The following is an 11,987-nucleotide window of genomic DNA, read 5'->3' as shown; positions in this document are numbered from 1 at the left end:
ATGCCGTGACTTATTTTATCGAAGCGTGTCAACAACTCATTGAGGATTCAGTGAACAGGTCGAGTCAGCGGCACCATGATCCGTTGATGGGTGTTGAGAGCGCCTATCAAAGTATCACATGTGCGTCATAGTGCTGTCAGAACAGGACTTCCGGCCGACGCGAGGCTGGCGAAACCAGTACAATAGCTCGGCAACAGGTGCGATCGGCCTGCTGACACCTGGGGTCGGTCACACGGTGCAGCGCGTGTCACGTCCGACACGCGCCCCATTCGGCCCGCAGCCGAGTCAGTCACCCGTTCGCACTCGGCGCCGGGCCGCCGGGACCTGCCGCTGGCCTTCTCCCCCGAGACTGCCGCCGACCGCGGGACCGTCCTGCCCAGCCAGCCCCTGGGACGTCCTCGCGAATTTTCGGAGGGGTCACCCATTGATCTGGGCGGGGCGGGTCCTGGGCGGGGGCGTGCCGCCGGCGACGACGACGGCGCGCGCGCACAGTACGGCAGGCGGCGCCGGGCCGGCCGCCCGCTGCCGGGGCCGCTATTGCCAGCGCGCGCCCGGCCGGCCGTCAGTGCAGCGCCGGAGTCCGGCCGAATAGCACGTCGGGCCGCCGCTGCCGCCGCGGCGCCGCGCCGTCAGCGCTGCTCCCTCCGCCCGCTCTCCATAACTGCGAGTACAATGTCGCCGCGCGCGCAGCGCGGCCCGCTCGGCGGCTGCTCGTGCCCGTTCGCGATGGCCACCGCCGGGGCCCAGTAGCGCCTGAAGATGGGTGAGTTCGTGACTCTGACGGTGCCGCCGACGGCGTTCAACGAGGCCGTGTCGGTGGTGCCGGACGTGGCGTCGCGAGCCGACGCGGACATGCCGTGGCATGAGGTGCTGCTGACGGTGCTCAAGGCGCTGGCCATGGTGCTGATCATCGTGTCGTCGGTGCTGGGAAACCTGCTGGTGATCTGCAGCGTGATCCGCTACCGCCGACTGCGGGTCATCACTAACTACTTCATAGTGTCGCTGGCGCTGGCCGACATGCTGGTCGCGCTCGGCGCCATGACGTTCAACGCCAGCGTGCAGCTGTCGGAGCGCTGGATGTTCGGCCTAGTCGTGTGCGACCTCTGGAACTCGCTGGACGTGTACTTTAGCACCATTTCGATCCTGCACCTTTGCTGTATCAGTGTGGACCGCTACGTGGCCATCGTGCTGCCACTCGAGTACCCGATGAAGATGACGCGCACACGGGTGCTGCTGATGATCCTGGCCGCGTGGCTGGCGCCCATCCTCATCTCGTTCATCCCAATCTTCCTCGGTTGGTACGCCACCGACGAGTACCTCAGCTCCCGCTCCCCAGACGAGTGCTCCTGGGAGGTCAACATGTGGTTCGCGGTCGTCTCCTCTTCCATATCCTTCTGGATCCCGGGCGTCATCATGGTCTGCCTATATCTGCGCGTGTTCAGAGAGGCGGACCGCCAGGAGCAGATGCTGCACAAGGCACGCGGCAAGGCCCAGATGCTGGTCACACAGAACGGCGGAGCGGATGGAGGTAGGTGTTGGAAGTGTGGTGGGTAAGATTAGGGACTAAGGTCTTGGGCAAGGCGTAGGGGGCTAAAGGTATAAGACTGGGCTTGTCTTACGGGCAAGGTGATTGGGAAGTAAAGCTTCGGCACACGGGGGTGCAAGAAATAGGGTGAAAAAATGTCTGAGGTGTCGGATTACGAGGGAGGGATAAGCGTGGCGACTTGGACTGTGAACTGCAAACTGTGTTACTGTGGCTGTTGCTTTCGTGCTGCCTGTCTGATTTACGTGTTTGAGTTATTTTCATCCCATGTTGTGTCTGTTGGGTGATGTGTGTGGCTGTCGTCCAAGTTTGTCGCAACAAGGTAGTTAGGGACTCGACAATATTCCAAAGTTCTGATCACTATACCTTTGGCAAGTCAGGTAAACATCCAGTCAAGTACGCTCTTCAACTAGATGGCTGGCTCGAGAAGATTGAAAATGGCTCGATGCTGGCCTCGTGCCCTCGTGTTGCATAGATGTGCTGGTAAATCTTTTGATGCATTCGCTTTCTTCGTGGGTGGTTGATAGAATTATTGGTAAAAAGATGGCAGGACGATTGTCTATAGGCTTAGTTTTTGGAAACTTACAATGACATTCGTTACTCACGCCCTTTTACGTAGATAAGACTCATTTGATGGATCATATGATGGAACTATGCAACAAACTGCAATGTGTTTGACATGACAGATTAGCTATCATATTTTAAAAGTAGCAAAGCTCTTGCTGAAAGATCGTTTTATTATTTATTATTGCCATATCTGTGAGCTTTTATTGAAATAACGATAGCTCCGACCATATGTCCATGTCTAGCAGAAGTCTGCATAAATATCGCTGGTAATTGGGAGCAATGTGGACAATGACCCGTTACACAACAAGAAAAACAATTCCCAATTATTTTGTTTTTATAAGTTCCTGCATTTTAATTTTTTGTTGCAATCCTCAGAATATGGTATGGATCGGTTTCTAATCAGACGATCTTCCTTACAATAATTTTCAAAAAAAAAAGTTCTTTTACGTATTTTGTCGGAGTAATTTGCCGCCATATACTTTGCACCTTCCCAATACTTTATTGATCCATGCTACAGTTCTGCACCATTCTTTTTATCGGAAAACAATTACTGCGGCTACATGGTTCACCTTGGCTCCATTCCACGGTCAGATCCACCTGCCAAGACCCACCTCAACGGGGCCGTGACCTCATCTCGTGGACAGCCATCCTCCTACACATGACATTGTCCACAGCATAGCTCGATAGACTCGCCGGGCATTTCAGCTGTCTCCGCCGCGTGCCGGCACGACTGGGGAACGTTTTACTGCCGCCGTCGTAATTAGCGACTCGTGTAAGTGCCGTGATTAGCGGGAGCCAGCGCCGGCACCGTCACAACAGTGGCGCGCGGCACGCATCCGGCGCATCTGTTTTCCGCGGCTGGTCGTGCGCGCTGCTGTTGTCGGGTTTCGTCCAAACAGCCCGCCTGTCCGCTACCGATCGGCTCTGCGGCTCGGCTGCAGAGGTTGCGGTCTGGTCTGAGGTCGGGCTCCGCTTCCCGTTCCCACCGCCTCCTATTTAGCTACTGCGTTCCGTGTTCGATGGGAGCGGTCGCGGTTAGCACTGATGTGCGTTTGCGATTTCAAACCCCCTGTTTCTATTCTCATTTCCTCCACTCGCCTTCTCTGATTGCCTGGCTCCTCCAATCCTTTGTCGCTGCGGCGGCGGAGCGGGAGGCCATAACAACACCATACGACGGTCGTTTGCCACGTTTACGACGACAGCTGATCATTGGCGGAGTGATACGCCAGGGTAAACAGCAGATAGGCCGTGCCGGGTGTGCAGCGCCTCCGCAGACTCAGAGAGCTGCTCAGCAGGCGTGATACTTCCCACAGAATCACGGCCTGCACGCGGCAACGGCGAGTAAACCAGTGGAAACCAGTGGTCACTCTCACACCACGATTCTTGACGTCATCCTAGGTGATGACGGGTTTCGGACGGGCGGCGACGAATGCGCAGACGACGGCGCGATGACGGAGGGACGACTGACGGATGACGGACGGATGACGGGTCTGATCAGTCGATTGACGGACATGTGTTGAACAGACGGCAGGATGAGCGATGGCAACAAACAGACATCATCATGTTCCGTTAGTATAGCGGCCGGTGGTCAGTAGTCAGTCCTTGTCCACTCTTACAACCGCTCTCCACACGACGAATGTCGGTGGCCTCGCGTGTTCGTATGAACATATTTGGCGGCGTGGGTTGATGGGGGTGGGTGGGGGAGGGGATGGGCCCTCGGAGGGGGTCGGTGTCGGTGACGTGGCTGGCGCAGCGGGGGAGAGGCTGGCTGGCATCCACGGCACCGTCTCGGCCACTCAGTGGATGTGCCAGAACTCGCTGTGACAGCTGTGGACTCCTAAACCATCCTTTTACCACTGCTCCTGTCTGCCGCGGCACGGAGAGCACCATGTTCCGCTTGTTCCACCCCTGATCCGAGTGACAAACCTTTCTCATCACGTCGTTCCCCATATCCTCTCCGGTCGCCAGTAAACATTTACATGTCGCATCCCCTTTGCGGAGCGGCCGCTGACGAAACAACGCACCGTCGCTGGGGGCCCGGCCCTGCTGAGATCACAGTGAGCCCCGGCCTTGCATCAGTTGTACTGAGGCGATTTAACACTCTCCTAATCACATTGTGAGTGACGTGCCGTCATCGGTTACATGACGGATCGTTCATCGTTTGAGAGAGCAGCGGTCCGCTAACGGAAACTGCCAGCAGGCGAAGAGAATCGAACCCGCATCCATGCGGGTGTTGATAAAAGCACGGTTTTATGAATGACTGCCACGCGAGAAGTATGATAAGACGAATATAAATCCCACGAGTTGTTTCCCAATCATCACAGGTGCGTACATACATGCCGGATTATTGCGTAAAACCGGATACGAGATGACTGCGGGCTGGATAACATTTCCAGAAGTCACCACCTTACAGGCTGCTAGTATAGGTGGTAAGAATTGGCAGGATCTGACTTTTCCATGTTGTCACTGTTGTTATTGTTATTTACGATTTAGGTAGTTGTTTGTAAGCATGAGACTAAAAGCCTTCTTATTTACATATCTCGATGCATCCCTCTGCTATCGGTATCGGTTCAATCAGCTAGCTCAGGCCAATGCGTCCGTTCTCTTTACGATATTGCACTAAAGCTTTTTTTCTCCCATGTTTCAGAGTCATTGATGACCAGAATTCTCAAGCGACAAAAACAAATGATGCCGCGCCGTATAGGTTCAATCCCACAGCCCCTCTCCAGACTAGCGGTAGGGCGGCTACGACGTTTGTCCGATGTCTGGCTTCCAGGTTTTCACCGATGCAGCCAGCATCAAACATGACTGGGCACATGGACCTTCCCTGCAAAACCCCGAATGCATCCTAAGGCTGCCGCTCTTCCCAGCCCACCGGCGGGGGCATCACCAATTCGGCGCCTTCCCTATATGTGCTTGCACGGTACGATTATCATACTAACCCGATCGGGGCGCTCCGATTTGGTGGCCGGCCGCCGGCGCCGCGGTCGGTCGGACGGACTGGTCGGGCACCATATCCAGTCCTGGTCGACCTCATCTCCCTGTGCGATCGGCGACTGGTGAACGGTTTACGGCGATGTGTCAGTGCAGTCTGACGGAGTCTGGCGCCGGTGATATGTGCAGTGTGCACAGAGCTCTGCTTACAGCCCAGAGGACCATCCCGGTGTGCCACACCACCCTGGCGGAAAGAAATATTCTCGCGTCTCGCTCGCTTCTGATTCGGTTCACTCGCTGAGCACACCCAATGGCTCGACCACCAAAACAAACCATCTGGGAGCTGCTTATGAATTCGCGGGCGAGTCCCGTAAGCTGTCAGTAAAGTGTCTGGCAGGCAGGGACCGGGACGTTCCCCCCTAGTGCCGGTCTGTGTGGGGATGTGAGATGGTTTCCGCGATCGCCCTCTGCGTCACTGGCGCCGCAACAAAAGGTCAGGGACGGAAAAGGAAAGTGCACATAACTCACTTAGGACAAATCGAGAGTGATATGTTGCGATCAAACACGTGAATAAAAGTGCGAATGACTCATTTTTATAAATGTGTGTAGGTCTTCGCTAGGTGCTGCGCATTTGACCATCACATTCATCCTTCTGAATAGATGCTCAAAAGTTAAAAAAAAAAAAACATGCGTGACGTATCGTTAATATTGATTCATTTTATTTGCATCAGTCGTTTTGCGTTGGTTTTACGTAACCAGCCCCCGTTTTCCGCTCATTTACCCTAAGCATGTTCAAGTGAACAACACTTTAATTTGTACGTTTCATTATTGTAATAAGCGGTAAATTTATAAGAACACAAATTAACCCCGTTGAAACGAACAATTTAATTGTTTCCGGTGTGCTATTCCCTGTATATGATTGAATGACCGGCAAACTTATACAATGCTTATATAACTTGAGCTGAGTTGTTAAGTCCCGTCAACTTCCCCTGCCCTCGACACATTTCCTATATATCATCATCGTTTTTTCCCGTCCTTTGAATGGATGCAAGTGGCGAATGCCAATCGGCTAACCGCCTGCTGACAACAGACGGATGTCTCGCGGGCACTGCTGCAGCGCAGTCAGACAGAGACGGGGGGAGGGACGGGAGGGGAGGGGGCGTCTGCACTGTGACGTCTCCGACGGACAGATAACAGCACTGTGTCGACTATCAGTAATGACGTCACAGTTGAACGCGACTCGGTTCTACGACGAAGCACACGGAGCTTGACCGATCTCGACCCTCGGTGGGGCGAGAGAAGTGCTATGGTCCCCAGACCCTCGGTTTACATGACCTCCAGATGCGCAAAATGGGGTGGCATGACCCCTTCACCAGGAATGAGGTGTTATGATAGCTCCCGTTACCCAGAATGACATGGAATGACCCGACGTTTCTGCCCGCTGGAATCGACTTCCAGAACACTGGACGAGACTTCTCAGGAGCACATGGTGCTTTGTCACAGACTTCAAACACACTGTGAGCTCATATGGCAGTCCACGAGGAGCGCGGCTTGCGGTTCTATCAGCGGCCCGATCCCTGCGACCACAGTGTGCCGCGGAAGTGAGCTCTCACGTAGCCGGGGTAAATTGCGTTAGCCTGGGGCGTTAGGGCTTCGGAGAATGGTCGGTACGTGGCTGGCCGTCCAAACAAATTGTGGCCGGTGTATTGTAGATGGCGCCGGCTCGTCGCGGTATGAAGTCAGATGACAGACCCATGGCGAAATGTTTGCCACTGGGGAAGAAGGAATAGGGATGGCGCAGTTCTCGACTTCTCGTGTTTTACGGAAGGTGTGGCAAGGCAATGTTCACAGAACCTTCCACCGAGCACCCCAATGACAGTCTGATATTTTAAAAGATGGGAGAGCCGCTTGTTGGTTGGATTCTAAATCAATAAAGAAATACCTACCGATCAGTCGAAACGGGATACTTAGTGATTCATCCAAACATCACACTCAGCGATTTGACGTATTTCTTTCTTCTCGACGTAGACTGAAAAATACTCCTTCCATTCTCGGATCCTCCTTTTCTCCGAGAACTTCCCCTTCTGCTCTCCTTCACCCTACCGGCTCTCTTTTATTCGCTTTGTTTTGTTTTCTCTTCCTTCTTCCTAAACTTGCAATCAATCCACTATCACCCTCAGCGATCAGCCGGCAGGGCGCCATGGCCGGCATGAGCTGATTGCACCCTCCCCTCCCTCCCTATACCCCAACGTGCACCGGTGCACCCGTGCACGTTAACTGGGACAGTTTCTCACGCAGTGTCACGGTCAGAGGGAGGGAGGAGCCAGGGCGAGGACAACCACTCCCCAGCACCGACTGCAGGATGGAAGGTGTGACGGTTGTGACCCACAAAGCCGTACCCAGGTCCAATAAGTGGGTTCAGGGTGCGCTTCATGCATGGGGTATGGTGAGCTCGAGTTCGTTGTTCGGTAGATGCTGGGATGAAGCTTCCAGCTCTGGTATTAGAGTGATGTTGTTGCCCTTTACTAGATATGTCTTGGGAGTGGTCACAAGCGCAGTCTTTCTAGGAGATCTTTCTTCGTGACAGCTATCGCATCCGGCCAAAATCCCTGCGACTTATCCCTGTTTACATATGCAAAGAACTCGAGACAAACATTTCAGAAGCAGCGCAAAAGGCACCCTATTTATTTAGACTCACTGGGGACGGGCCCCCAAGCTGCAATGTTTCTTCGCACTTACTCTCTGGCCGCGGGTCTGCCTTGACCAGACTGGGTGCGGTTTCGTCAGGGCCATCTGCGCCGTACGTATGTACGGCGGGCTCATTTTCCAGAGTGGAGACGGGAGTCGCCGGTAGCCACGGGAGCTGAACGGTGGATACCCGACCTTTCTGAACGGCACACCGCCTTCAGATGCTTCAGAGACGGTTGGGTCCACTTCTTATAGGAAGGATAATGTTCTAACGTAGAGAAAAAGTGAATTGTTGAAGATTCAAGATATTCCATGCATGTGTGCATTTTTGGTGAGATAATATACATTTTGCTGAGGTGTAGTATAAGTCACATGAGTTATTCGTTTTTATTCAAGCCGTCTGGAACAAGCAATGACATATGGTCAGCTATGTTGTTGAACGAGGCACATTATTGTGTCGGCTTATAGCCTGTCTACGAAAAGTCACTGCAGACCATGGCTACATGGTGCATACGCGATGAAGATAAAGTCACAAACATGGCTCATAAATACATTAAAGACCATGATAAATACCAATCATTTTGCAAATGCTTTCTCGTTTGAAGTACCAGCATCGTTCAAGAGATTGGCTATTCCGTATAAATGTCAGCTCATGTCAAAACTTCCCATTCTGTTTTCGGCTTTGGACACTTTACATTCCTGTTTTTTTTTTTTTATACGTATGCCAGATCGGGTAGCGTACAGTATAAGCGAGCGTAGGCATTTCCAATGCATCAAAAATTTGATTAAAATGACTGGTGAATATTTCATCATTTCCTGCCCTGCGCGCACGGTGCAATAGCCGGTAATGTGTTAGCGGAACTGGCACAAAGTCGGTGTGATTAATTCGGATGAGTGTGGTCGACCAGCGATCCATGTCGACCGGCCATTGACGGCACCAATACTGGCCGATGGGTGGGCGGCGGTGTCCCGCTGGCCGCTGACACACCACCAGTCACTCGGCTGGTCGCCCATTTAGTGTCGATCGCTGGTGAGCCGACGGACAGCGCTCTCACGGCCGCCGCTCGGTGGAATGGACCCGCCGGTATACAACTATCTGATGAGGATACTGTGTCATCTGTCCGGTTATCTAGTTAGGGTACTCTTTATCAGGAACGGCAGACCTCGTCACAAACGTACGTCACCACTGGCAGTCAATGGACAACTGACTCCATCTTGACAAAACATTTCAACCCAAATATTAAGCGTGTCTCGTCGCACTTTATCTGATATGGTTTTAGTGACGGCCAAAGTCCTGCGACACAGTTCTCTACTTTAACTGCCGTCGGGAAATAAAGCGCCCCGTTGAACACGGTGACGTTTTCGGCAGACACAAAGACTGGCGATCGTTCGTTACCCTGCAGCTGAGTGTGACGCGACTGCAGTCACGGTGTGACGCTCGCCGTGCAGCTGTGCCGTCGTGATGCGCCGCCTGTGACGCTCAGTTACGCTGTTAGACAGACAGAATGGCATCGCTCTCAGCGGCGCAGCGACAGACACGGGATGTTCCGTCGGTGTAACAGCATGGTGACACGGTATCAGACGAGGCCAATTGTCGCCGCCCTGTCACCGCCCTGCACTGCTACCCCGCCGGTGGCGGTGGGCGGCTGTGGCGGAGGCGGAGGCGGCGGCGGTCCCATTGTGGATTCATGACCGCAGGTAGAGAGGCAGGTGGACGACAGTTGGTCGGGGTCAGTTGCATCTGCCCCGCCCGTTCAATAGCTGATACCAGGTCGCTGGAAGGCCAGGTAGCTGAATCGATTAGCTGACGTGCAGACTCGTTAGTGAATTCTGAACAGCACAATTTCACCGGCCAGACTACGCTGTCTGACGAGTCACTGGACTATTGGACCTTATGATTCCAGGAAACAGCATCGCCATGTAAGGGTTAAACCTATACTAACAGCGAAGTTCACGATGAGTCGATAATCGATTTCAGCTTTCCTTCGACGGCCTTGGTTGAGACTCGAGAACCCTTATGGAGGATACCACTAACCCTACAAAACATCTTACAAGAAGCCCAGAAAATGCATGTCACTGTCCATACTGTCCCTGGCTCCGACCGAATCCCAGTGGTCAAGTATATCACATGCCATATCCTGAACAGCTGACAATCTTATCGCTACTAACTAAGCGCCCGATGCCTCTCACGTCGCTCCGTGAATTTGTCCTCTCGCTATCTCTTCCAATCGACCTCCGGGTCCCTCCCTATCTCCCCCTGGTCCTCGCCCCGCCAGCTTCTGCGTGTCATACCACGCTGGCTGGACACGAAAAGACCGGACATCAATCTTGACTCGCGACGTCGCGGACCCGGCGCCGTCGCGCGTCGGGCGGTACCCAAAGCAGGTTCAGGCTCAGTGGCGAGGAGGGGCGCCGGGACAGGTCGGGTCAGCGGTACGTGATGCCGCCTTATATGGGCCACTTCCTTTCCGCTATCGACTGCCCGACTGTGCATTGGTTAATGAGGGGAGTGCGTGATCGGTTGTGGGTCGCTAGATAGAGTCCAGGACGTGAAAGAGGTGGATAACTATAGAACACGGATATAAAAACCGTGAGGCATTTTGTGTACACATTTCATTTAATTTATTCACACATCAACAACGGGAATTACCCCGATGATAGGTGAAGTCAATTCGGTGAAAGACTTCCCTTATGTCCAGTGGTCCACGATTCTCATTCCGTATAATATTTATTGAGCGCACGCCAGTTGTGGCTCACTGCTCTGGGAGCCGCTCACAACAAGCTCTGAATACCAGAATCAGATGCGATTGGGCCACTTCTGCTCCTGATTACTTGTTGCGCTACCGAATGGTGGTCTCCTTTGAGTTTTTCAGACTGGTTGATTGAATAAGTCAACTCGCCCAGGCAGCTGCTGCAGCCGAACCCAGCAGAAGCGCAACTCGCCGAGAAACTTGGTCAACATGTGTTCTTGGAGAATGTTTTCGCCATTCGCTCTTTGTTGCAATATGGAAATACAGGTATCTTAGATTTGGTCCCTGAAGCTATTCAATGACTTTAAAGTGCGCATAAGAACCGTTCTACGCTGCTTGTTCTTCATGAGGTACCTTCCTCTGCACTGGAACTCTTTTGAAGTGTCTGTATTCTTGTGTAATATATCATCCAGTAGGACGAATTTACTACGCGACGAATCCAGCCATGCTTACTTATGCATCACAGCTAGCGAGCTCAGCAAATCCTGATGACCTTTACTTCGGTTCGCTGCAAAGCTGATTAATTGTTAATGCTGGAAACGCATACTATGGCTGCAAATCAAGCTCAATAGATGAGTTCTGCGCCACAGGAGCGCCGCTTGCTGGCCTGTTTGTGTTTAGTCTGGTGGTCAGAAGGCTCCCATCAGCCACCTGTCGCGACCTTCCGTTCTTCGCCTGTTCAGGGTCGGGATCTTCAGCCGCCCCCGCCGCCGCCGCCGCCGCCGCCCCCGCCGCCGCCGCGGCCAGTGCGGTGACGACAGCTCCGAGCCTTTGATGCACTGCGGTGGTCGGCGGATCTGACACCCGTTGTGGACCGGTCTTCGCCGGCGCAGTACCCAGTACAGTGGGGAGACCCGGTGGTGGGGGAGAGGGCGGGGGACAGGTGTCATGTCAGCCCGGCTCTTCCCTTTGTGGTCTACGGGCGGCGGAGCAGCGATGGGAATCGTAATCGGCATCCTCTCGTAGGATGGACACTGTGCCCTACAGGAGAATGACAAGCCAAACCGTTTTGGGTGTCGGAACGAAACTGCTAATTCTGGCCTCTTGAATGAAAGCGAGTCTTATATGGGAAGACGTAACTCTACGACGGACAGCCGCACGTCAGAAATAATTTGCCGAGCCCGTTTTGGAAGACAGGGAAATCTGTTCAATCAACTTGTCAAATATCATCGATTAGTGGCAGTCATCCATATATCATTCGCAGTTGTTCATCAGCATTTATGACAACTCTGATCATTTTTCCATAAAAACGCACTGAACCTCATATCTGACCTTGCCTGTCCGCTGCTGAATTTGAGAACCGTTTCACGTTAACACCTACTACATATAGTATTGTCTGATAGCTCAGTTCGTAGCCGTCCGCTCGACCTTATCTGGTCGCGACTCGTCCCAGCTGGTCCTCACTCTCTCCCATTCTGAAGGTCCCTGGGCGTCCTTGGAGGGCGTTCTCCAGCCTCACATCCGCTCTTATAGGCCATATCTGACACTATCAGGAGGTACGGGGA

General features: G+C 53.3%; 1 protein-coding gene across 2 annotated transcripts in view; it reads left to right on the top strand.

Moving 5' to 3' along the window:
• Positions 1-488: 488 nt before the first annotated feature.
• The window catches only part of LOC122392516 (octopamine receptor beta-2R-like), a 77,639-nt gene continuing 66,140 nt past the window's right edge, over positions 489-11,987 (top strand). The window contains exon 1 of one of the 2 annotated variants that reach the window (XM_043387458.1): positions 489-1,528. In XM_043387458.1, the coding sequence (XP_043243393.1) occupies positions 760-1,528 (769 nt within the window). In that variant the 5' untranslated portion in view covers positions 489-759. The remainder of the gene's footprint in view (positions 1,529-11,987) is intronic. The other variant, XM_043387457.1, reaches the window with a different exon arrangement.

Source organism: Amphibalanus amphitrite, unplaced genomic scaffold, assembly GCF_019059575.1.
Source record: "Amphibalanus amphitrite isolate SeventyFive unplaced genomic scaffold, NRLGWU_Aamphi_draft 000489F_arrow, whole genome shotgun sequence".
Taxonomy (NCBI): Eukaryota; Metazoa; Arthropoda; class Thecostraca; order Balanomorpha; family Balanidae; genus Amphibalanus; species Amphibalanus amphitrite.
The sequence above is the reverse complement of the archived record's forward strand: the minus strand, read 5'-3'. Positions and strand labels throughout refer to the sequence as shown.